This window comes from Typopeltis vanoorti, chromosome 7, assembly GCF_054136105.1.
Source record: "Typopeltis vanoorti isolate ZY-2024b chromosome 7, IOZ_Tvanoo_1.0, whole genome shotgun sequence".
Lineage (NCBI taxonomy): Eukaryota > Metazoa > Arthropoda > Arachnida > Uropygi > Thelyphonidae > Typopeltis > Typopeltis vanoorti.
This window is the reverse complement of record NC_143555.1, coordinates 35,285,679-35,311,112: the sequence shown is the minus strand read 5'-3', so window position 1 is coordinate 35,311,112 and position 25,434 is coordinate 35,285,679. Positions and strand designations below refer to the sequence as shown.

The 25,434-nt window shown below is 35.4% G+C and overlaps 1 protein-coding gene across 2 annotated transcripts in view; it reads right to left on the bottom strand.

Moving 5' to 3' along the window:
* LOC150104578 (ATP-dependent RNA helicase DDX55) overlaps positions 1-25,434 on the bottom strand; it is a 370,346-nt gene that overhangs the window by 23,163 nt on the left and 321,749 nt on the right. For both annotated transcript variants that reach the window (XM_090395791.1, XM_090395793.1), the window contains exon 15: positions 5,019-5,112. In XM_090395791.1, coding sequence (XP_090251917.1) covers positions 5,019-5,112 — 94 coding nt within the window. The remainder of the gene's footprint in view (positions 1-5,018; positions 5,113-25,434) is intronic.

Here is a 25,434-nt window from a genome sequence, read left to right as displayed (position 1 = left end):
GCAACATCCCTGACCAAGCTTCCTTCCGGGTTTGATCTGGAAACAAACCATGGAGATTCAATCGGGTGTTCTTCAGAAAAACCCTGAAGAACACCATGATTGATTCAACCAGACAAGCATGTGGTGAGGTAATCTGCCAACCCTCAATCTATTCACAGGACATCAGCAGATGCAATATGGTCACTCAGATGTTCAGTGATGGACCATACCAGTCCTTGCCATGTGTTTCTGTTGTATGCTTTTCTGGAGACTTCAACTCTTTGAAGATCAGTCACTCCAGACACACCACTAATTGACAGCCTAACCCTTCCTCTGAAAAGTCCTCCCTCCATCCTTAAGTAGCCTTAAAGTTCTTCTGGTCCTTTCTAGCATCCATTCATTTGTCTACCTTTCAGTATATATTATCCTAAACAGCCTTCTGTAACACCACATCTCAAAAGCATCTCAGACTTCTTTAGGTTCCAAGTCTCACAGCCATAAGTTGCTGTTGGAAAAATAGCTACATCCAAAATCCTCAACTTTGTTCATGTGGAGATAGATCCATCCTTCCATATTTTAGACAATCTCTAACTGTTGTTTTAGCCATTCCTAATGGTCTTCTGAACAATAATTCTTCACATTAATAATGGATCCCAGGTACTTGAACTTGCTGACTTCCTCAATTCTTTCTCTATTAAGGTGCATTTGTTTCTCAGGAGCTTCCCTGTCTGTATTTCCTTCTCTAGCCTTACTAGGATAGAGATGAAGTCCTCTGTTCTTACTGATCTCATTAACTTTGTCAAGAATTTGTCCTAGTTCTTCCTTGTCATTATAGAGGAGTACTGTATCATCAGATTACTAATCAATCTAACGCCTACTCTAATTCCTGTCTTGAGCTCATCCACACACACATGCCTCAGCATAAATTATTAAACAAGTGAGGAGAAAGTGGGCATCCTTGCTTAACTCCCTTTCTAACTTGAAGCCAATCGATTAATTCAACACCTGATCTTACTGTGGCTTCTTCCTCCATGTACAAGTTAGCTATCAGCCTGACTGTGTTGAGGAAAACCCATTCTTTTCATTACTCCCCATAGTTTCCCAAGCTGAACACAGTCAAAAGCTTTAGAGTAGTTCTATGAAACACATTACAAGGCTAAATTCTTTATATTTTTCTATGATCTGTCTAAGGCAAAGGATCTGATCTCTGGTACCCTTACCTTTCCTAAAACCTGCTTGTTCCTCGGGCATCTCTGCCTCAACTTTAGCCTCAATCCTATTTAGAATGATCTTTAATAAACTCTTGCTGGTGTGAGTTATTAAATGAATAGTTCTATAGTTCTTGCAATCATATCTCCCTTCTTATGTGGTATGAAAACTGACTTCTTCAGTCTCTAGGCCATGATTATGTACCCTTATCCTTGTAATCGATCTATGAAACATGCTTACCCCTCCATCCCATGTAGCCTTAATTAACTCTGCTGGGATTCCATCTGCACCTGAGGCCTTATTGCTTTAAGCTGTGTAATTGCTCTTTCATCCTCATGCCTAAGTGGAGGAGGTTCCAATCAAAATTTTTCTGGTGACAGGCTCCTCCAAATTTTCTTTATCCTCTCTATTGTACAGTTCCTCACAGTATTCTTCTTTACATATATTTTTGATTTCTAGTTCCTCTGTTAGTACTACTCCATCCCTGTCTTGGATGACATTCAATTTGGGCTTAAGCTTTTGCTTTAGGTCACAAACTAAACGAAACATCCTTTTATAATTGTGCCTCCTCATCTGGAACTCTCTCTTCACATTTATTAGTATAAAATTTTCTATGTCCTGCCTGATGGCTCTTCTAACTTCTCTATGTAATCTCTTATATTCTTCACTCCCTGTGTCTCTTTGTTTTTTTTCAACCACCTTCTTTCAACTAGATTCCACAATGAATCTCATACCTATGGGTCTCTTGGACTTCTTGGCTGTATCCTATATTATAACCTTGACTCTTTCACAAAGCATTTCTGGTGAGTTCTCCTCACTAGTCTCCAAAAAATCATCCAAATGAGTTGATGTTTCTTTAGTGAACCCACTAGGAATTAATCTGACATGCAGTCTAGTGAAACGTGCCTGACTTGGAAGGTTTTTGGAATCTTAGTCTTACTTCGGCTGTTATTAGCCGATGATCTGTACCACAGTCTACTCCAGGACAAGTATGCACATCAGAGATGCTTAACTTCCGCTGCTGAAGAGCCAGGATGTAATCAATCTGGTGCCTTAACCTATCAATGTTAGATGTTCATGTTTAGATCTATCGTGAATGTTTCTGGAAGCAGGTATTGGTAATAACTAATCTGTTAGCATGGGCAAATTCCAGCAGTCTTTCCCACTTTTGCATTAAAGTCCCCTAAGATGTAAAGTACATCTCTCCTTGGTAGGCAGTCCAAAACAATGTTAAGTTTTCACAGAATTCCTCACTCTCTTCATCAGGCCTATCTGTGTGGGTGCATAAACTACCATGATTGACACATCGATAAGATGAGCCTTAAGTCTAATGCAAAGTATTGTGTCATCAATGGCATTATAACCAACACCTAGCTTACCATCCTGTCTTTTGAAGTGAGCTTTTCTCCATTCCATTCTCTGTAATTCCTAGGATGCCAATTTTATACTTCTCCATCTCTTTACAGAGAATAACAAGGGTACCTATTCCATGTGCCTAGGTAAAATTCCCCTTTAAGTTTAATCCTATACCTTCTATATTCCTCATTCACAATATCACTGATTTTTGTTGGAGACTGTAACATACTTCTCAAACACGACCTAAGTCCTGAATACATCTCTGATTATTCTGCATGACAATTGCTGCAGCATGAAATGTATTATTTTGGAGTGAAGACACTGCAAGAAAAAAAAAAAAAGTGATAGGATTGCAGAGGCCCTTTCTGCATATCTGAGAAGTTTTTCCCCAATTCATCCCAAGTTGGCCATGCAAAATGGGACTTCTGCCTATGAGGTGAGGCAGACTCCCAACTGCATAAGACAAAATAAAGTGAAATAGGAAAGATTCACCCCATCCCTCAATACTCTAAAAGCATTGGGAGGAAGGAGCAAGAAGAAAAGAAAGAAAGAAGGGGACCAGTCTACATATAATATAGCAGATGTATATTACATGAAGTAAGGAATGGTTCAGCATCAGGTACCCTGAGTTTGCCACTGCATACTCACTAAAGTGAGCCCTTGAGGTAATCTGCAAGGATAGAAAAATCAGAACTCCATGGTGGACTCAAGAAGTTAAACAGGCAGTCAAGTAAAAGAAGAAAACACAGTGATAATTCCAAAAAAGTACATCAGATTGTGCTCTTAGAGAACAGACAGAAAAATATAAAAAAGTGAAGCACTGTAAAACTAGCTAAATAAAAGTCATGGGAAGACTTTGGTAAGACTGTAGAAAATAAATATCGAGAAAGGTGTAATATTCTGGAAGCTAATGAAAGGCTTAGAAATGGAGGAAAGAATACTCTGAGTTGATGATGGTGATGTGAAAACTGAAGATGAAGAAATTCTAAATGTCTGGAGTAATTACTTTGAAAGATTGCAAATTGAAACATGCAGTGATTGCATGTACTTCAAATATGGAGGTAAAAAAATTTTATAGTTACTACACTACATAATTCAGAAGGCCTGATTAGAGAGTCAAATTCCAAATGGTTGCAGTAAAGCACTCATAGTAACCATCTGTAAATAGAAAAATAAAACTGAATGTGAGAATTACAGGCCAAACAGAGATTGTCAGCATCAGATTTTCACTTTAAGACAAATAGTGGAGAAGCCTGAGAATATAACAAAGTTCTAAATTTAAGTTTTTAAATTTGGAGAAGCAAGTGGCAAGGTGCTAAGAGGAAAACTTATATGGTTCAAATGGGACATTATATCAAGCAGTACTTAGTACTTAGTATATATATATTTGAATTCAACAATTAGAAGTGAAGGAGGTAGAGGAAGATGGTTTGAGGTAATAAAAGGCATGCGACAAGGGTACACATTATCTCCACTTTTATTCATTATCTATATCGATCAGATTATGAAGGAAAGTGATATTAAATCTGATATCAAAATTGGCAATGATCTGCATAAAGTAAAGAGCTAATGTTATACTTCTGAATAAATCCAGTACAAGTCTGCAGGATTCTCTAACTAAATTGAATAACTGCTGTAATAAATTTAGTATAAAAATCTGAAAATCAGCATTAAGAAAAATAAAGACAGTGAAAATAAACAAAAACAATCAAAATATCAACTGCATTCTGAATGGAGAAACTACAAGTAAAACACTTCAGCTATTTTAGGTGCAATTTTTAGTGAAAATGGCAAATTAAATTTGGAAATAGATAGCAGAATTAACAAGGCTGAAGCTGGTATGATAGAAATTCAAATGAATATATTTATGGAATATGAGAGAAATTTATTAAAACACTAAAGCAGCTGTATATAAGAATGCTTAAATCAATTTTAACTTATGGATCTGAGAGCTTTTAACATTTAACTTATTGATTAGAAATAAAACTCTTGATCAAAGACTGGGGACCACAGATATGAGTCCTGAAAAAGATTATGGAACCAAACAGATGGCATCAATGGCAGTATCATATTAAAAATGAGGATATTAGGAAAGAACTTGACATTGTTATCATTCAGGAATGTGGTAGCAGAGCTAATCACATTTTCATGTGGTATGGCTACTTAAATGGGAGAGGAAAGATTAGAAAACATAATGTTCTTTGTCAGGATAGAAGGAAAAAAACACCCACAGGAAGACCAAGAACAGGTGGACCTGACAAAGTAAAAAGTGCCTTGGAAGAGAGAAACATAAGTTCTGATAATATTGCAATGTTGACAGATAACAGGTTAATTTGTGGAAAATTGTCAATAGGAATTTAGTGGCAATGTAACTTTTTCATGTAGTATCATAATATCACTGCCCTTCTGAGGGGATATGTTAGCAATTTAATGATGATAATGAAGAAAAAAGTGCATAATGAATAATTAATTACCTTCTTTGGAATGTAAGGTTTTTTACCAGGCCACTGTCCTATTTCTAGATATTTCTGAATTTTCACTTGCCTTTCTCTTTCTCTTGTTTTATTCCTGAAATATACAATTTTCCACATTTGTAGTACAGTGTTTCTAGATCATATATGCTAAGTGCAATGGTATCTATTAAGTAAAATATTCTTATTAGTAAATAGCGACTTCTGTGTGTGATCTCTGAAGCAATTACCATATACAGATATTTCTCATTCCTTTTAGTTGTTTCTGACCGTAGGTGACTTTGTAGGCATTGCCCACAAAGTATTCCTGGTGAGATTTTTACAGGGTAGTTCACCATTGCTTTCCTCAACCACCCAATTTATCTGGGCTTGGGACATATTCATAACTGTAATCCATGTGTTTTCACGGGGCCGGTTTGCCTGTTCTGGTGGATGAAAAACCTGAGTTTCCAGGTGAAAAATTCCTATACCTCCGTATGAGACTGGCTAACTCACCTTTAGTCGAAAGAGACCAGATAAAGGTTCCTCATGTCACTTATGGGAATCGAACCCAGGTCTTTCTGAGCTAAGGAGGCTCCTTTTCCCATTACACCAGATTAAACTGATTTGTTCAATTTATTTTCAAAGTTGCGTCATTCAAGAAGCTTTTTCTTTCTTTCTTTTTTTTTTCCCCTCCACCTTTCAAGACCTGTCACGATCCAGAAGATGAAAGCAATAATATCACAAAGAACAGGACATCTGTTTCATACATAAATGCCAAAGCCTTTTCACAATAATCAACAAATTCTATCAGAGAGGAACCTGAAAAACAGTTGATCATGTCGAAGTGAGACTACATGTGGGAAAGTAATACAATGTAGGGCAAAGGAAGGGGAATCTGATTTACTTTGGCTTTAATGGTAAAAATGACATTTTTTTTTTTTTATTTCTCTATGTACTGCTGTAATATTAGTAATAGCAAAGAATGAAAGAGGGTAATAAAAAAATAAATAGCTAAATAAGCCAGCCTGGTTTGCCATGTTGTTCTCTAACCAACAGGAGATGGATTTTGTCACTTGGTGTGCAACAACTACCCTGCTAATTTGGGGGGTGGGGGGGGGGGGGGTCTGAACTGACTTGAAAAAGTTCCATGTTTAGTCTCTAGAGCGAGGTCTCAAGATTTGGTAAAAAAAACTAAATAAAAATACATATATAGGAAAATCCTTAACCCACCTGCAGTATAAATGTACTATAGGTTCACAAATAAACTTTTTGTGTGTGTGCAATCGTGCACGCACCAAAAGAAGCCAAATAATATCTTATGTACAAGAAAATTAATTCTAAAAAGTTTACCAAGTTCATATATACACCCCCATCTTTCGCTGTTAGGCTCAATGGCTGCCTATCAAGGCCAAGTAGCCTAACTTCTTATAAACCTCATTACCTTATTTGTTGTGTAGAATTTATGGAGACAAAAACACGCATGTTAGAACAACAAATTACATGATAACCACAGTAATTAACTTTAATGAAATGAAAGCACAGATAATTTAAATAACAGTATATCATCAGTATATTATTACCGTAGGCTGTAATTTACCAACCAGCGTTTATCAAAAAACCTACCTTTACTAGCAGATACATTCATCAAGTCTGCTCATCACACCTCTCAAAAAATCAAATTTTTAATTAATAGAGCACATAATGCGTGCTCCTCTCCCTCAACCTTACAACAAGAACTTCTGACTATCACAACTTTAATGGAATTTAATGGTTACAACCCTAATTAAATCCAGCAGATAATTGACTCCTATGTTCCAACATCTCAGGATTCTTCAACAGACCGCAGGGTTCCAATCCCTTATGTTTCTGGTATGTCTAAATCGATTGGTAGAATTTTGAAGTATAACCTTATTTCCCACATATTTTCCTATCAACAAAATTTCTCATCTGTTGCCATCTACAAAAAACAAACTGTCACCTCTATCATTAGCTAGTGTTTACCAGATACCTTGTGAATAAGACTGTTCTGTGGAAAAAATAATTAATGAATAGCAGTATTATAGTGAATACATGAAACCTCAAAAGTCTGGTCTGGCACAACATTAAACATAGTATCTGGTGGGATGAAGCTCATCTTCTCCATAAAAGCAGTTTTAAATATGAATGCCTTTTCAAAGAAAGTTGCAAAGCCCTTTTACATCAGCCAAATCTGAATTGGAACAACTGTCTCTCTCTCCCAAAAGTTTGGGAGATTCTCATTTTATGTAACTATCAAAAATAGTTTTAATAATATTATTTATTAATATATTAATTTCTAGCACACAGCAACAGTTTTTAATTGGTAAATCGCTGATTATTGCATGTACCTTGTGTTCCGTTTCTTTGATTTGCTTGTTTCTACACACTCATGATGTACTATTATTTTCAGTACGAAATATCTGTACTTTCATTTCATTAAAGTTAATTACTGTGGTTATAGTGTAATTTGTTATTTATAGCTATGGCACAGGTACTTTTAAAGATTAGACACATGTTAGAGCAATTACTTTACTTATAATTAAGAAAATAGCACTCAGTGTTTCAGCCTCTAGGTTGAGATCATCATCAGGAAAACTTACATTCACAAGACACAAGTTACATAACATTACACAAAAGCAAGCTAAATCTAACTACTTTGTTAATTGTTTATACTAGTCTGACCTCTGGTTAAAAATGATTATCAAAGCAGTTAGATTTAGCTTACTTTTGGGTAGTGTCGAGTAGCTTGTAACTTGTGCATTGTATGCTTTTACTGATGATGATGACCTGGACACAGAGGCCAAAACACATTGGGTATTATTTTCTTAATTATAAGTAATTGCTGTAATGTGTGTGTGTGTGTGTGTGTTTGCATCCATAAATTCTACACAGTGAATGCTGACCACTGTGTACCCTTGAAAGAAAGAAATGATAACTGCTTATGATAGAGTGGTTGATCCTATTGTCTGCTAAATCTGTAAATTTAGTGTTCCTCCAGCTGGTGTATCTATTTTCTTTTCCAGGATGAAAAACCCAAGTTTCTGGAAGAGTAAACCCTGCCACCACCATCACCACCATCTAGAGTGTAAAGAATCATAAGGAGGTTTTTCATATCCAAGTCTTTTGAACCAAGGACATCACTGATGCTGAATGGGCTATGGACACTCTAAAAATAATACATGGCTGTTGGCTTCATGGCAAACTGCCTCAAATTCCCATAATGTACAGTGCACCTCCTTTCAGACATGCATGATGCCATGGATTAGACCAGGGTTTCTCAAACTGTGTTCCGCAAGAATTTCTGAAATTTGTCATTTTAGTTTTCTAAGCATTTTTCATGAATAAATATTTTATAGTAAAAATATTCTGAGGAGAATAATATTCGTGAATATGTCGAAAAGCTCAGACCCAGAACACCTAATAACATCTGTGTATCGTTAATTTTCACACATCGAAACATTTCAACATTTGGGAAAGGGAATAACGCTGTTTATGACGGATCATAAAAATTGCCTGCAAGCAGATTATAACAGTGGTGGCATATCCTCTGTTCTCAAAAATGAAGGAAATGACATCTGTGTAGCAAATGTCAGTGACCAAGCAGCATATTTTTAAACATGGAAGTATTCATGAATTATCATTAATTTTCACACATTGAAATCTTTCAACAATTATGAAAGAGAATACCGCCGTTTATGACCGATCATAAAATTGCCTGCAAGCCGATTACAACAATGGGCGGCGTGTTCTCAAAACTGAATGAAATAACATCTACGTTGCAAATATCAGTGACCAATCAGCAAGGAAGTATAAAGAAAATTTTTCCACTGAAACTGAAGATCAAGGTAGTCTGTATCCGGTTCTCAAATCTATTACTACTGAATACTTTCTTCGCAAGTTTGTATTGCAGTGTGTAAGTGCTTGTTCTGAAAAAGGAGTGCCGTGATTTTTTTTAAAAGTAATAACAATACAGAGTTAAAATCTGATATGAATAAGAGACAAGGCACTTTGTTTAATTTTGGTATTAAGAAATCTCTTATTGAAGGTGTTTGTGATGGAACAGATAGTGAGTCATCCACCTGAAGCCTACAAAGATCTCCAGGATGTACAAAAGGAGGGGAAAACTACCAGCACACAGGAGAAAAAGTCTGCATTCACTCGTAAGTACTTATAATAATATTATAAATATATTTCGTGATCAGAATGTACATGAAAATCAGCACAAATTAATTTAATGATGTTTGCATGAATAAACTACGACATGCTACAACATTTCATTAGTCCAGTGATTGATAACTAATTTAAATGTAATTTATATTTGTCAACATGCCACACTGTATACATAAGTGTACTAATACTCTTTATGATTATGCCATAATTAATTATTAATACTTATGTTAATGTATGAACTTTAAAAAAAAATTGGAAAGGTATTTACGAGTAAATTTGTTGGGACCGGGCCCTCGGAAAAAAAAATCAGCTAACACCTTTTTATTCCCGATAGGGAGTAGCCGAGGCGACTTTAAAAAAAAAAAAAAATCTTCTTATTCTTTTAACTAATTTTATAATTAATATCTGATTTATTTCGAACTGTTTAATTTTTGTTACTGAACATTTTATCATATCATTCTTATTACAATTGCTTTTACATTATTTGATACGGTTTAGTACTTTTCTTACAAGTATTGTTACAATTCATATTTACTTTTGTGTGTTGCAGTCTTTTTTTACTATTTTGCATTATTCATTTACTTTTATATTATTCGACCCATTTCTTATTTATAATCTTATTGTTTTTCATACTAAAGTTACCTTTACAACAAAATTCTATTTGTTTTTATTATAGCTCTGACAAATATTGGAATTTGAATATTACTGAAAAAATACCCATGGATTCTTGTTTAAAGACAGGAACTTTAACACAAGGAGGAGCAAATACTTCTGCTGGTACATCTACTCATATGATTGGAGAAGATATGGAATTGAAAACGGTGGTTTCTTCAAAAGCTAATATTAAAGAACAAGAGTCATCTAAGAACAGACCAAAATGGAAGTACCATGAAAGTTATTTAAATTATGGATTTACGTGTATTGGCAACACACACATGCTCCTGGTGTTTTATGTAATAAAATACTAGTAAACAGTTCTTTGGCTCCAGCTAAATTTCGTAGGCACTTCGAAACAAAACACAATGATTACAAAGGAAAAGATATACATTGTTTTAAGAGACGACGTGACTCGCTAGAAAAATCTAAACTTCAAATGGCTACAATTGCTACAACTGAAAATGCAACAGAGGCGTATTTTCACGTGAGTTAGTGCATTGCACTTCATGGTGAAGCTCATACAATTGGTGAGATGCTCATTAAGCTTTGTGTGAAAGACATTGTATCATGCACGTTAAACGAGCAGGTTGCTAAAAAAATAGATGCAGTACAATTAGCAAATGATACTGTTTCACACCGCATCAAAGATCTTTCTGCTGACATAGAAATAGAGCTAATTCATCGACTTGGGCTGCAGTGAATATTCATTGCAAATGGATGAATCTACAGATGTCGCAGGACTCACTGTATTACTAGTGTTTGTTCGTTACATATTTGATAAAAGTATTGAAGAAGATTTACTCATGTGCGAATATCTACAAGAAAAAACTACCGGAGAAGATATATTCAACTGTATTAATAATTATATTACAAAACAGGAAATCGGTTGGGAGAAGTGTATTGATATTTGTACAGATGGTGTTCAAGCAATGGTAGGAAAGATGAAGGGAGTTGTAACACGTATCCTGCAAGTAGCTACAAGAGCCACCAAAAGTCATTGTGTTTTGCATGACAATACTAGTAACAAAAAAGAATTCGTACATATTTAAAAACTATTTTGGATGAAGCCGAAAAAATGATTAACTATGTAAAATCTCGACCACTTCAATCCAGATTATTTCAAATTTTGTGCGATGAAATGGGTAGTGCACAATAATGCACTTTTATTACATACTGAAGTGAGATGGCTATCCAGAGGAAAAGCATTATTGAGGCTTTTTGAACTTCGTGGTGCGTTAATGGTCTTCTTGATGTCATATAATTTAGGACAAAATTTTATTGAATTATTAAGAAATTCTTCATGGTTGATGAGTCTTGCGTATCAGGCAGATATTTTTACAAAGTGCAATGAAATTAACTTATCATTACAAGGAAAGAATATTACAATTTTTAATACAAGAGATAAAATTGCATCTTTTGATAGGAAGTTGCAATTCTGGATTTCTACAGTTGAACAGAATAATTTTGATTGTTTTCCCACCTTGCACGAATTTCTGACTGAAATAAATTCTAAAGTAAATGAAGAAATATCTAATGTAATTTAGAACACTTGCATCACTTGCAATCAACCCTTTTGCAATATTTTCCAAAATCCAGTGAGGACAATTCCTGGGTTCTGAATCCATTTACAGTGACAGCTAAGCCAGCAGGCTTCAGCGCAAGTGACTATGAAAATCTAATTGACTTAATTAGTGACTCTGATTTAAAACAAAAATACAAGGAACTGCCAATAAATGATTTCTGGACAAGCTTATCAAAATTAGCTATTTTTGTTTTACTTCCTTTTACAACGACATATTTATGCGAGGCAGGATTTTCATATTATGCTGCAACCAAATCTAAGTCCAGGAACAGACTCGACGCTAAACCAAATACGAGAATTCAACTTTCTAATATTGTGATATCAAAAGAATTTGTAATTCAAAGACCTAAAAACATCAGAGTCATTAAGAACTTAATTTGCAATATACGTTTTACTATTTTTATGTGTTTTGTTTTTATTAATTAACAATTGACAATAAACGATTGTTTTTTCTTAACGCTTAGATTTACTCATTTATTTTATTTATATTTACCTAACCTACAAAACCAGCACACAGGAGAAAAAGTCTGCATTCACTCGTAAGTACTTATAATAATATTATGAATTTTTGGTGACCAGAATGGGATATGTCAATGAAAATCAGCACAAATTAATTTAATGATGGTTTAATTGATGTTTAAATAATTAATTAATTATTGATCATTAATAATTATCAATCATTAATAATTAATTATCAATTATTAATTAACAAATAAATAAGCTAAATTACCTATCAATTATTAATTAACAATAAAAGGAGCTAAATTACCAATTAATTATTAATTATCAATAAAAGAAGCTAAATCACCAATTAATTATTAATTAATACATTACAAAATAACCAAGGTGTTCCGTGAACATTTCAGGATTTGTGAAGTGTTCCATCGTAGAAAAAGTTTGAGAAACCCTGGATTAGACAAAGAGTCACTACCCAGATAAGTTTTAACATACTGATGTCTCATCAGCAGGACCTGAAGAAAATCAATTCGATCACTAATTAAATTATAGAATGAATTGTTTATTATCTATCTTGTTAATTAGTCTGAAGACTGAAACATTATCAGGTCTCTGAATCAATCATCTTCTTGCAGATTACCATATAAAGGTTGGTATTTAAACTAGGGTAAGAGAGGATTGAGATTCTGGGTTCGATAAGAGAATGACTGTTATATATGGGGAAACAGTATCCCAAAAGAGAGTAACAAATATCATAAAATAACAAATAAATAACAAATAAAAAAATAACAAAAACTACTATGAGTGGTTAATAAAGATTATTCAACTATTTACAGATAATGGTAATGTCACCATTAATGTTGCTGATACAGCTCCTAGAAAGATTTAAACAGGCTGAATGCACAAACATATAACCAAGGATAACAATTAAGTGCAAACATTGTCTTACAAACTGTAAACTGAGTTTTACAATTTTATAAGACTATGATGAAATGATGCATATTCCAAATACATGATCTGGGTATGATGGTGGCAGACAGAAACTTAAAATTTATGGAACACACTATAACTAAGAGAATAACACAATAGAGTACTGCAACAATAAAGACAACAATAACAAGTAGAAATTAAAATTTACTGTTTAAAACCTTAATTATATTTGGTCAACCAGTTTTCATAGTAATAAGATGCACTACAGAAGAGCCACTCAAAGTAATATTAGGACTCTGGAATGTTGGCAATGGAGAGAGAGAGAGAGATTGATGGAATATCATTTAAGGTAGGAATGCAGAAGTGTGTAAGTTGAAAAAATCTAACTACATTGATAAGATCATTCACAGAGCAGAAGGCATAAGTGATCCCACCATATGAATCCACCTCTGAAGCTGCATTAAGAGGAGGAAGATGATGGGGAAGGAAGAAGAAGAAATTTTTTTTGCTTGAAGAGTAAATGAGTGGAATGCACTGCTAATGCAGGTAGTGAATGACTGAGACAGCAATATAGTTTAAGGTATAGTACAATGGAACCAAAGGCTGGTTAGCCAAGGGATTATTGTATCTGCTTTCAAATCACCAGGTTATAGACTCGAATTCTGCTATGTGTATATGAATGTTAATAACTGTCTTTGGGTAGGAGATGAATTTCATCACCTGGTATGAGACCATTACCCTGTTTATTATAGGCCTGAAGTGAATTGAGAAAGCTCCAAGTTTGGCCTCGACAGCAGGGTTTCCAGATCATGTAAAAAATAAATAAAAATGCAAAAAATATATAATTGATATTGATACAAATAGAAAAATATCAATAGCGCACTCACAGTATTAATGCACTATAAGTTTACAAACTTTCCTGGGTGGAAGTCATGCAAAAACATTTAATGAATTTAGAGATCTGTGTAAAACTCGATGTAGCTTGGAAATGCCAAAGCTTTACATAGATTTTTACAGAGGTCAAGTCACATGAGATTGTTACAAAAATAACCTTGTATGTCTCTATACATTTAATGCTAAATGTTAATGGAAATAATCCTATGGGAATTAACTGGAATTACTGCTTTAACAAAGAAATTTCTAGAATGTCAAACAACAAAGGCAATGGTTTGCCACCAGAAACTTTGCATAATAGCTCTATCTAAGGGTGTAAGAAAGTTGTTTACGATCTAAGTGTATAAGAAAGTTGTTTATGAGCTGTGCGTATAAACACCTTCAAGGTCAGTGTCAAAGGGGTGGGTGCGGATCAGACAAGGTTCCACTGCCCGAGGATTATAGGAGTGCACATAGGAGAACAAAGAAAGGGTTGGTGTTATTGAAAGATCAAAAAATCGCACCAAAATATTCGGGGTCCCAAACCTTCATGCAGGGAACCGAAGGAGAATAAATAAAAGGCATTAGCCAGAAAATCGAAGTTCGGATTCAACTATAGAGGACGTGACCTTTTGAACAGGTTATGCTAGAAGTCCGAGGACAATGACAAAGGCCAATCCGCCAGGCAGAGTCTAGATCTGATGACATTTGTCACCGGGAGCTATTGTCCGAGGAGCGAACCTTTGAGCTGGAAAGAAATTGCACCGTTACCCGAACAGGAATGCACGTGCTCCGAACACCGAACCTCTTCGCCCGAGCTTATGAGTGATGGAAAAATATTGTTCCAGAGGTCTTCAGTGTCACTGATCTGATGCCGATGTCCGAGGATCCACAGGAAGGAATCCAAAACCTGATACGGAGGGCAAACTCAGGACTCCAATACGAAGCCAAGAATAAGTGCGCACCGAGGGTAGCAGAGCTAATGTGAATTAATCCTTTCATTTATTTATGTGAAACATAGGAGAACTTTATTAGCGGACTATCAAGTTTAAGATGCTGAAATTAAGCAGTGTTTAAGAATGAATTTTAATGCTTGATAGTGACTGGAGAACATGTATGTAATAGTTAAAGAATAACAGTTTGTTAGTAGTAAAATTGGCCAGGAATTTAACTTAGTGTTGGAAAAGAATGAATATTTATGTGTTATGATAATTATGAATTGCAAAGGTATTTTAACATTTTTTCTTAACTAAGAGTTAGAGAGTATTTCTCCCTATTGGAAATATAGTGTAAATTGTTTTTTTGTTTGTTGTAAATAAATATGTTTATTCAATGTCAATAGAGTGCCGCCTGATCTTTAATTTACAATGCACTGTTCTTAAATAAACTCGGACCTATGAGCAAGAAACAACTAAGGCATTAAAAGTGTAGTTTAAGTACTTGGGATACACGACTGTTTATGTAAACTTTATTGAAGGAATTTATGCTAGTAAGAGAGAGAGATCTACCGGACATATTACTGAGTCTTATGCCGATATAGAAATACTCGTGGTGCAGTCTTAACAAATAAATTTTCCAGTATTCATAGGCATACGACTAGAAAATGAGAAAGGTGAACAAACATAGTATGCAATAGTAAGACAGAATAAGAAAGGAATATAAAAGGAAAACTTATTATAATATAATAAAGATATTACAAAGGTGCACAGCCAGCCTCGTTATTACAATAATGGCAACAAGCATCATTATTACAATAGCAGTAAATAATAGCCTCCGTTTACATCTGTTTATGAAAATTAAAACCATAAGAAAACTACATTCCCTTCTCTATATTAACTAAAGCCCTGTGATGAAGTTACATAATGCAAAAACTTTGCTTACATACAGAGTAATACCCCAGCTAATGAAGTAAACGTGGTCCAGAATTTTGTTATGACAAACTCTTATTGAAGGTAGAAATACCATCGCAGGTATGCACCTATACTAAAAAAGAGTTACACACTGTTTGAAACATGTTGGAAATGGAAATCATATCACATACAAGAAAACTTTGCACTACTCCAATAAGCCAGTAAATTCAAAATCTATTATGAAATGTAATACTGAACAACACCATTTCTCATTGTAAGCTTCTTTGAAAATGTATTTAGAGTCAATTGTCTTGCTTTTTTCTTATGACTGCGTAGCATATTTATTATAACAATTTAAAGCATTTTAAATGGATCTCCTCATTATGCAGCTTTGTCCAAAAATGAGAATCATTTCTTGATAAGACATTCTAAGGAATGAGTCACTTCATTTCAACAATTAAACAAGATCTCTGGTGTAAATATTCTCTCTGGGAGGAACCTCTGTCATTTTCTAAATGTTCAGTATCTGTTGCTCTCTTAACTCTTAGAATACCTCATGTATCAATGCTAAGGTACTGGTTTAAGCCTAATTGGGTTGAAGGGAATAAAACAGCACAAAGAAATAATTAAACACAGATTTAATGGCACCAATATTTTATCTCTGTCACAGAAAGATCTGGGATAGAATTTAAAAAAAAAAAACCCTGTAATAATACACACAAAAACAATAAGCAGATGACATCAGTCTAAAAGTCAATCAATTTTAACAACCATACCAGTAGTTACTTCTCTTGGAAGAATGCCATATATAAACAGAGAGAGGATGCAGCAATGAGCCCTCCTCTCTTTCCTCTTCAAACCAATTTCGATCTGGAGCACTTTGAAAACATATTCTCAAATCTCAAAAAACCTGATTTCAAACCTTCTATTTGACTATGACCAGTGCCGGATTTACGTATAAGCTAAAAAAGCTACAGCTTAGGCCTCGCAATCTGCCGGGGCATCAAATAAAAAAACAAAAAGACCAGCTGATGTAATTTAATCTGCCGGGGCCTCTGGGTTTTGTATAGCTTGGGGCCTCAGCAAGTCTAAATCCGGCCCTGACTATGACACATTGATGTGTTCTCCATCTGACAACATGGCTCAGGAGCATTAGACTGTTTCCTCCTCCAACTCAATGTATAGTGCTCAAGAATCCAAATAAGTACAGAAAAAGAAAATAATAGCCTGCTTTTCTAGACACACTAATCTCACAACATTACAACAGCACTCTTTCTTTCTCAGTTTATATGAAACCTGCCTACACAGGTAAATACATACACATAACTTTCTCTTCATCTCCAATCCCAACAATATAGTATCATAAAAACCTTTGTTCAATTCAAGTTCTTCCTCAGAGCTGAACACTCCTTTATTTGCTGTACCTTCATGTCCAATGGCTACAATTGCAAAAAGATGAACAAAATAGTTGTATCTCACCTCATTTTCAACATACAGATTATCATAATGCTGTTCACTATTCTCTATACTAGGCTACCTCAAAAAATAATAATAATATTTTGATAATAATGATGAAAATAATAATGCTTTGATAGTCTGCTTTTCTATGTTTTTGTAGTGCTATATTGTTTTTCTGGAATACAAGTGTCTTCAGTGGTTGTTTTTGAAATTCGTTGTTGTCGCTATATTACGGGGTCGGAATCGGATGCATAATGGTGGAAGACAAGATGAAGATAACATGAGTTTTCATTATTTAGTTTTATTTTATTTATATTTAGTATACTTAAATGTTTTGTTTCTAATTGGTTGTACTTTTACTTATATAGTTATACTCCCTTATACTTATTTAGCGTTTAGTTGTGACACTATTTTTGACACTGTTTTGAATAATGGCAGCAGCGGCAGTTAAAATTACAAATGGCATATCACCAAGTCCTCCCCCATTTAAGGACTCCATTTTGCGTGATATCATACAGGATTTTGTAGCATGCAGGACTTGCAGAATGTATGCGTCCCGGCGGTTGTATATGTGGCAGGTGAGAGAATGGGGAATATATATATGTGCAAAATGCAGGCAATGGGAAGAACTTGGTGAGTTAGAGATGACTATAACTGACCTCATTGAGTTAGAGATGGGAGATTCTCCACGTAGAGAGAGAGAGATGAGTGGCACGATAGAGGGCAAGAGAAATATGAATAAAATAATGAGAGTAGGGAGAATGGAAAGGTTGAATGATTGTGAAGTTTTAGGAGATGGTCTCAATTAGGAGGATAAAGGGCAAATAAGAGTGGCTGACTTGCAGAGAGAGAGAGAGAGATGAGTTGAGCTGAAAGAGCAGGTGGAATGTCTAGGAATGAGATGAGAAATGTGAAAGATGAGATCAGGCGAATGGAAGAGACAAATGGGAACAGTAGAAGAGAGGGAATGAGAGAGAGTTATGGGAATGGTAGAAGAGGAGAGAATAGGATAAGTGGAAGAGAGGGAATGAGAGACAGTTATGGGGAATGATAGAAGAGGAGAGAATAGGAACAGTAGAAGAGAGGGAATGAGAGAGTTATGTGAATGATAGAAGAGGAGAGAATAGGAACAGTAGAAGAGAGGGAATGAGAGAGTTATGTGAATGATAGAAGAGGAGAGAATGGAAACAGTAGGAGAGAGGGAATGCTCCCTTGCACTGGAACTCTATCCCTGGTTCCAGTGCAAGGGAGCACTGGAACCAGGGATAGAGTGATGTCAGGAAGGCAGGTAAGTAGGAGAGCACAGAGAGAAAGTGTTAGAGGAGAGCAAGTGAGGGATGCATGTGAGCAATTGAGAAATAGGGTGGTAAGAGGTGTAATGTATGGGGACTCAATGATCTGTGGCGTTCAAGATAGGATGCGTGAGGAGTGTTTGCTTGGAGGAACGATAGAAAGTGTGGCTATGGCGATTAAGAGGGCTGAAAGGGTTGATGGGATGATTGTGATGGTAGGAACAAATGACCTGAGTGGTAATGTAATGGGCAGTGAGAGATATGAGATTCTTGCTTGAAGTTGTATGAAAGAAGACACAAAGAGGAAAGATAGTGTGCATGTTGCCTAGGTATGATAGTGACGAGCTGAGCAGAAGAGCAGTAATATTGAATAACATAATAGCTAGAATGTGTCAGAAGAGAGGATTAGAATATGTGGATGCTTCGAAAGCGTTTGAGGGCAGAGAGGAATTGTATGCGACAGACCGCTTGCATTTGAATGAGGAAGGACGTAGGCATCTGGAGAGATTGCTGTTCTGAACGAGTCGATGTGTCCCACAGTGGATAGTAGCAGGGGTGGCCTCTTGTGAGAAGGGGGATGACATCAGGTAACGCTGAGCCCAGTGGAGTCTAGAGGGGATAATGCTGGGTATAGAAACAATGGCATTTTTATGCTTTATACTAATACCAAGAGTATCCGGAATAAAAGAAAGGAATTAATGGCACTGATAGCAATAGCATGGCCAAAGATTATTGGGATCACTGAGACATGGTTGACAGAAGAGGATATAATACAGGAATAGAAGTAGCTGGGCAGCATTTTTCAGAAGGATAGGAAAGGAAAGCGTGGTGGTGGAGTATTGCTTATGATAAGTGACGACTTTTGTCCTCTAAGAGTGGAGGCTTTGGAAGGCAGTGACACTAATGATTTTGAAAGCATATGGTGTGAGGTAGAGGTGGGCAAGACAGGATATTCAGTGGGGTGTTGCTACAGACCAAGGAGCACAGAGGAGTGGTGACCAGGAGATGTTTAGACAGTTGAGTTTGGCAAGTGCAAGAAGAATGATTGTTATGGGAGATTTTAACTACAGTATTATAAATTGGGAGAGGAATATGCATGTAGCAATAAGGGAATGGAATTTCTAGAATTCTTGAGGGACAAATGTCTCAGGCTACATGTAATAGAGAGAACAAGAGGTTCAAGAGTTTTGGATTTAGTCATATCATCAGAAGGGTTGATAATGACTGAGATGACATCTCTCCCACCAGTTGGAGAGAGTGACCATATGGTTTTGACTTGGAAGATGAACAGACATGGAGGAGTATCAAAGAGACAGGAACGTATGTGGAATTATAAGGCAGGTGATTATAATAGTCTAAGACATCAACTTGGGGAAGTTTCATGGAGGGAGGAATTGGAAGGATGGGATATCACTAGTGCTTGGGAAATTTTGAAGGAATATTTGTTAGTAGCAATAGTAAGCGATATTCCACGTGAAGAGGACACAATTTGGAGTAAAGTGAATGACAAACAATATTAAACAGGAACTGCATGCAAAAAAAAAGAGGCTATGGAAGAGATATAAGGAGACAGGTGAGGGACCATATACAGCATTGGACAGATGAGAGTAATGTTATTATCTGTGAGAGTCAACAAGGATTTGTGAAGGGGTGCTCTTGTTTTAGTAATATGTTAGCCTTTTATAATAAAGTTACAAGAGCAGTAGATGAGGAAAAGGGATATACTGCCATTTTCTTGGAATTAGCGAAAGCATTTGATAGGATGCCACATGATAAGCTGCAGCACATGGGTCTGGATGTCAGGTTGGTCAACTGGATTCGGGATTGGCTGTCCGATAGGTATCAAAGAGTTGTGTATGGTGGGGCAGTTTCAAGGAGGCAGAGGGTTACAAGTGGGGTCCCACAGGTGTCAGTACTGGGTCCTATATTGTTTAACCTTTATATCAATGACATTGTCAGTGGGCTGCAGGGGGATATTCAGTTGTTTGCAGATGATGCGAAGCTGGGAAGGGTTATTAGTAATAGTGTAGATGTGGTAGCCCTGCAAGAGGATTTGAATAAGCTAGACAGATGGGCAAATGAATTGGGGTATCAGTTTAATGCAGCAAAATGTAAGGTCTTGAGGTATGCAGCATCCATCGATGGGACGCTGCATACTCTATTAGAGGAGCTATACTGGAGGAAGTAGGAAAGACAAGAGATCTGGGGTTGATGATTGAGAGAAATCTGAAATTCAGGGGACATATTGGAAAGGTGGTGAAGGTGACACAGAGGATTGCTGCAATAATGTGAAGGATGCTAACCTGCAGAGATAAAAGAGTTATCATTCCAATATATAAGACCCTGATCAGACCACACTTAGACTATTGTTCTCAGATTTGGTCCTCCCCAGGATTTGAAGGGAGAAAATTAACTGTAGAAAGGGTACAAAGGTGGATAACATAGACAGTTTCAGGACTGTACAATGTTAGTTATGAGGATCGGCTGAGAGAATGTGGACTGCAGAGTTTGGTAGATAGAAGAAGGAGAGGTGATATGATTGAGACTTTTAAACTGTTGAGAGGTGGTTACAGAGTTGACACTGGGGAGTTCTTTCGCTTGGTTGAACAGCAGGAAGGAGTGATGACAAGGGGCCATTCCTGGAAGTTGCGAAAGCGAAAGGAAACTGTAAGCAAGACGGTGAGGAGTGGTTTCTTTGCATGGAGGGTGGTTGAACAGTAGAATGCATTGCCTGATAGTGGTGGGAGCAAGAACAGTCAATGAGTTTAAGGAGTGGTATGATAGACTTTGTGTTTCCTAGGAGGGACCTCCCATGATGAGTCTCGAATAGACTTTGTGTTTCTTAGGAAGGACCTCCCACGATGAGTCTTTTGACTCCATGGAGGCCTGAATAATAATAATAATAATAATATAATAACCAGAACTTTAAAGAAATATAATCATTAATGGTTTTACATACCACAAAACGCAAATGGCACAATAAGTACACACAACTAACAGAAGAAATAAGCTGGAAATTAAATCAGACAAGAAATTATATTCTTGTTTTAATCCTATACATCCAAGTGTAAGAAAAGTTTGTGCACGAAGTACCTTCGCGACTAGGCTACTTGTATATAGAGGCTGTTGACAGGACATCAACTGGCTTAGTATACATATCCAAAAGGAAGTGTGCTTTGCATTATGGTATATTAAGTCAATTAATGTGAAGTCAAAAGCCTCTATATCAAAGCAGCCTAGTTGCAAAGATGCTTCGTGTGCAAGCTTTGTTTGCTTACTCTTAGGTATAAGATTATAATCATGAAATCTCAATTTCATGATTGTAATCAAACAAGAATGAAATCTCTTCATTACAAGTTACCTGACAACTAAGTGAAAAACTTTCTACAAATTTTTCTGATCTTGCACATTTTAAAAACATGTTGACATACCATTTTAGTATTTGTATATGAAAAACATAACAAAGGTTAAACTGAAATTAAATTACTGCAGAAGTCAGTATATGAAAGGAAATATGCTTTCTGCTTTGATTTAACCTCATTACTGATGTAAAGGATCACCTTTACATTAGTAGTTCTTAACCTGGGTGGTAGTGACCCCCCCCCCCCCCAGGAGCACTGTGAACGCTGAGGAGGGCAGTTAGCATTATAATACTGTTAATATAATAAAAGCAAAAAATTTCGTATTTAATCTAGCATCCCTATTTATGTTTTATGTTTGGCAACACTGTTAAGCATATTGTATGTCTGGCAATACTATTAAAATTTATTTGCTACTTATTTTTTAGAATTTTGGTTTCTACAAAAATATTTCTATAATAATTAATTTGAGCTATTTTTAGAAGAATACACTACTTTTATAAGCTTTATCTGCTACTTTTCTTAACGCCTATCTGACAACCCTAGTTTGCAGTTTACACTTAGCCCGTGGTATCATGTGGCACATTTCATTGATATTGTGTAGCAATGTAGCCCATTAAAATAAGTGAAAAAAGAAAGTAACATCAATATTCAAGTGAATATTTAAAATATGGAGTTATTTTGTCTATAAATAACAAGCAGTTACCAATGTGCTTAATATGTGAAAAAACTTTCTCAAATGAAGGAATGAAACCTTCAATAATGATTAAGCATTTAAGAACAAAACATCCAAATAAAGCAAAAAAGAATGTGAAGTACTTTTTCGAATTAGAGACTAAATTTATAAATCATCCTGTACTTTTGGTTGCAAAACAAAGTAACTAACAAGAGAAGGAACTTGTTGTGACTTATAAACTTTCAAAATGAATTGCCAAATGTGGAAAGTCAGATACTAATGACAAAACTGTCATCTTACCAGCTATAAATGAAGTTTTAGATACAATGATTGGCTAAATTTAGATACAATGATCGGGTAAAAATAATATGATGTCATCAATTACTCTCAAGCAATAGTTCAGTATTAACAAGAATTGGCAAAATGGCAAAGGACATCGAAAAAAACTTTGCAATGATTTAAAAACCATAAAATTTGTTTTGCACCTCAATGAGACAACATCATATGACAACAAAGCTTTGTTAATGGCCTATGTGTGTTATATAAATACTAATGAAGAAATTATTGAAGAGTTTCTATTTGCTGAACAACTGAAAATTGATACAAAAGGTTCTACAATTTTTAAGGTTGTTAAAGACTTTTTTTAAGGCTAAAAACATTCCTCTCACAAATATTATTGCGTATGATGGAGAACCAGCTATGATTGGTCGTCACCATGGATTTATAGCACATTTAAAAGAAGCAGTTCGAAATATCTTTACAATTCACTGCATTCTTCATAGACAGGACTTGCTGCAAAACATCTTAACGGTAGACTACTTAAGACTTTTGATGGTGTTATTAAAGCAGTGAATAAAATAAAAGCCCAGTCATTGAATACCCATATTTTTCGGGAATTTTGTCATTAAAATGAAGAAGAATTTGAATGTCTTTTGCTTCACACTGAAGTTAGATGGCTCTCAAATGAAAACTGTCTGTGACACTTTAATGATTTCTACTATACTGTTTTGGAATTTCTTAATTCACATGATGAGAACGTGTAATGTTCTAAAAAAGGAAAAAGTTGACATCGCATATTTGCACCAAATTAAATGAGGTTAACATCAAATTGCAGGGAAGCAACATGAATCTTATTAAAGCAAACAGAATTATAAATGATTTTATCAGCAAATTAACATTATTATTATTATTATTATAAAGGTGTCTCCATGGAGTCAAAAGACTCATCGAGGGAGACCCTAACATTATACATAACATTCTACAAATAACAGATGATGATTTAATATTAGATACAGATTTGGATTACAAAATAAAGATTTATTGTTACATAGACCGTATATTTACAACGTACTTAAGCTCTTACAAATTGCCCTGTAAATATAATTGTGTTGTAAATATATGGTCTATGTAACAATAAATCTTTATTTTGTAATACTTTATGACCAAAACATGTACAATTTAAACAGATTTGGATTGTTATTGTTCCCATCTTCTGACACTGAAAGAAGACTTGATGGTCAGATTCAAAGACTTTGATGAGCTTAAAATACCTGATTGGGTCATAAATCCATTTCTTTCTGATGCCACTTCTGTTCATTCAAATTTTTGTGAAGAATTTATTGACTTAAAAAATGATTTTGAAGCTCAAGTACAATTTCAACAGCATGGGTATGAAAGATTCTGTCCAAGCATGCAATGTTTGGCCAGAAAGTGAGAACCAAGCAAAAAAAAAAAGGTTAAGAACCACTGCTTTACATAATGCATAACCAGATGTGTGTCCAAAAGGAAGTGTGCTTTGCATTATGAGATACTAAGACAATTATGGGTTGGCTAAGAAGATTACTTGGAGTATCTCTGCTGGATAGACTAAGAAATGAAGACATAAAGAAAGAACTAAAACAAGAAATAACAATAATAGACAAAACCCAAGAAAGAAGACTGATGGTTTAGCCATGTGACCAGAAAGATTACCAACTAAAGCTCTGTGTACATACTGTGTACTCTGTATGGAAGGTAAAAGATCCAAAGGGTGGCCCAGAATTAGATGGATATACAAAATAAAAGAGTACCTGAAAACCAAATTACAACAAGCAACACCAAACTGGACAGAATTGTTCAGACTCTCCAGGGAAGACAGAAGTGGAAAGAGTTCATTCGGCCTCATCATTATCATCATCCACATAGATGATGGAAGAGAGAAGACGACGACAATTATGTGAAGTCAACAACTTTTATATACAAGTAGCCTAGTTGTGAAGATACTTTACACACACAAACCATTTGCTTATGATAGGATAAAAGATTAAAACAAGAGTATGATTTACTTATTATAATTTCCAGTGTCTGTTCTTTATGGCACCTTGTCAGTTTTGCGAGAGATGAAAAATTCTGCCACCTCTGTATGAGACAAACTAATTCAGTTGAATAGCTCTTATAAGGATAATTCTCATCCAGTACTGAACACTCAGTCTTTCCAACCAAAGGTCACTGTCAATACCGAGTCAGCTAACAGAAGTACCTATCCTGTCTTTGGCTGGCTACTCTAAACCCAGAAGCTCTTTTATCATCATGGGAGATGAAAGTTTTGGAAAGCATACATTTCTAGAAAAGCCCACTTTTATCCACACTGAATGTCAAATTTGGTTAGTAATTTTCTTGCTCCGCTATGGGTTAAGTTGTATAGGAAATGCTGCTGCTGCCTGGATGTCACCACTTGCAGTCTCTCACCCATCAATCAGCTATGAATTCTTCATGTTTTTTTTTTGTTTTTTTTCCTCTCATACCATCCATGAGAAGCCACAAAAGACATAGTTGTTTCTTCAGCATCCTAGATTTGTAAATGGTTATACAAATTTAATGGCCTGTATTGAATTACTGCCTGAGTGAGTGGTATACGGCACCATGTCACATCTACAAAAATACTCTTCCATGTTCAGTTCTGGATAGAATATTTAATATTATCAGCATGATTTAAAACTTTTTCTATAGTTGATTGTGCTGCATGGCTTTTCTTTTCCCAGCATCTAACCTTCTTATAATTTGCATTTTAGTTTCCAAACATACTGCTTTATGTTTTCTTGACACATTGGAGAACTTAATATTTTACTATTTATATA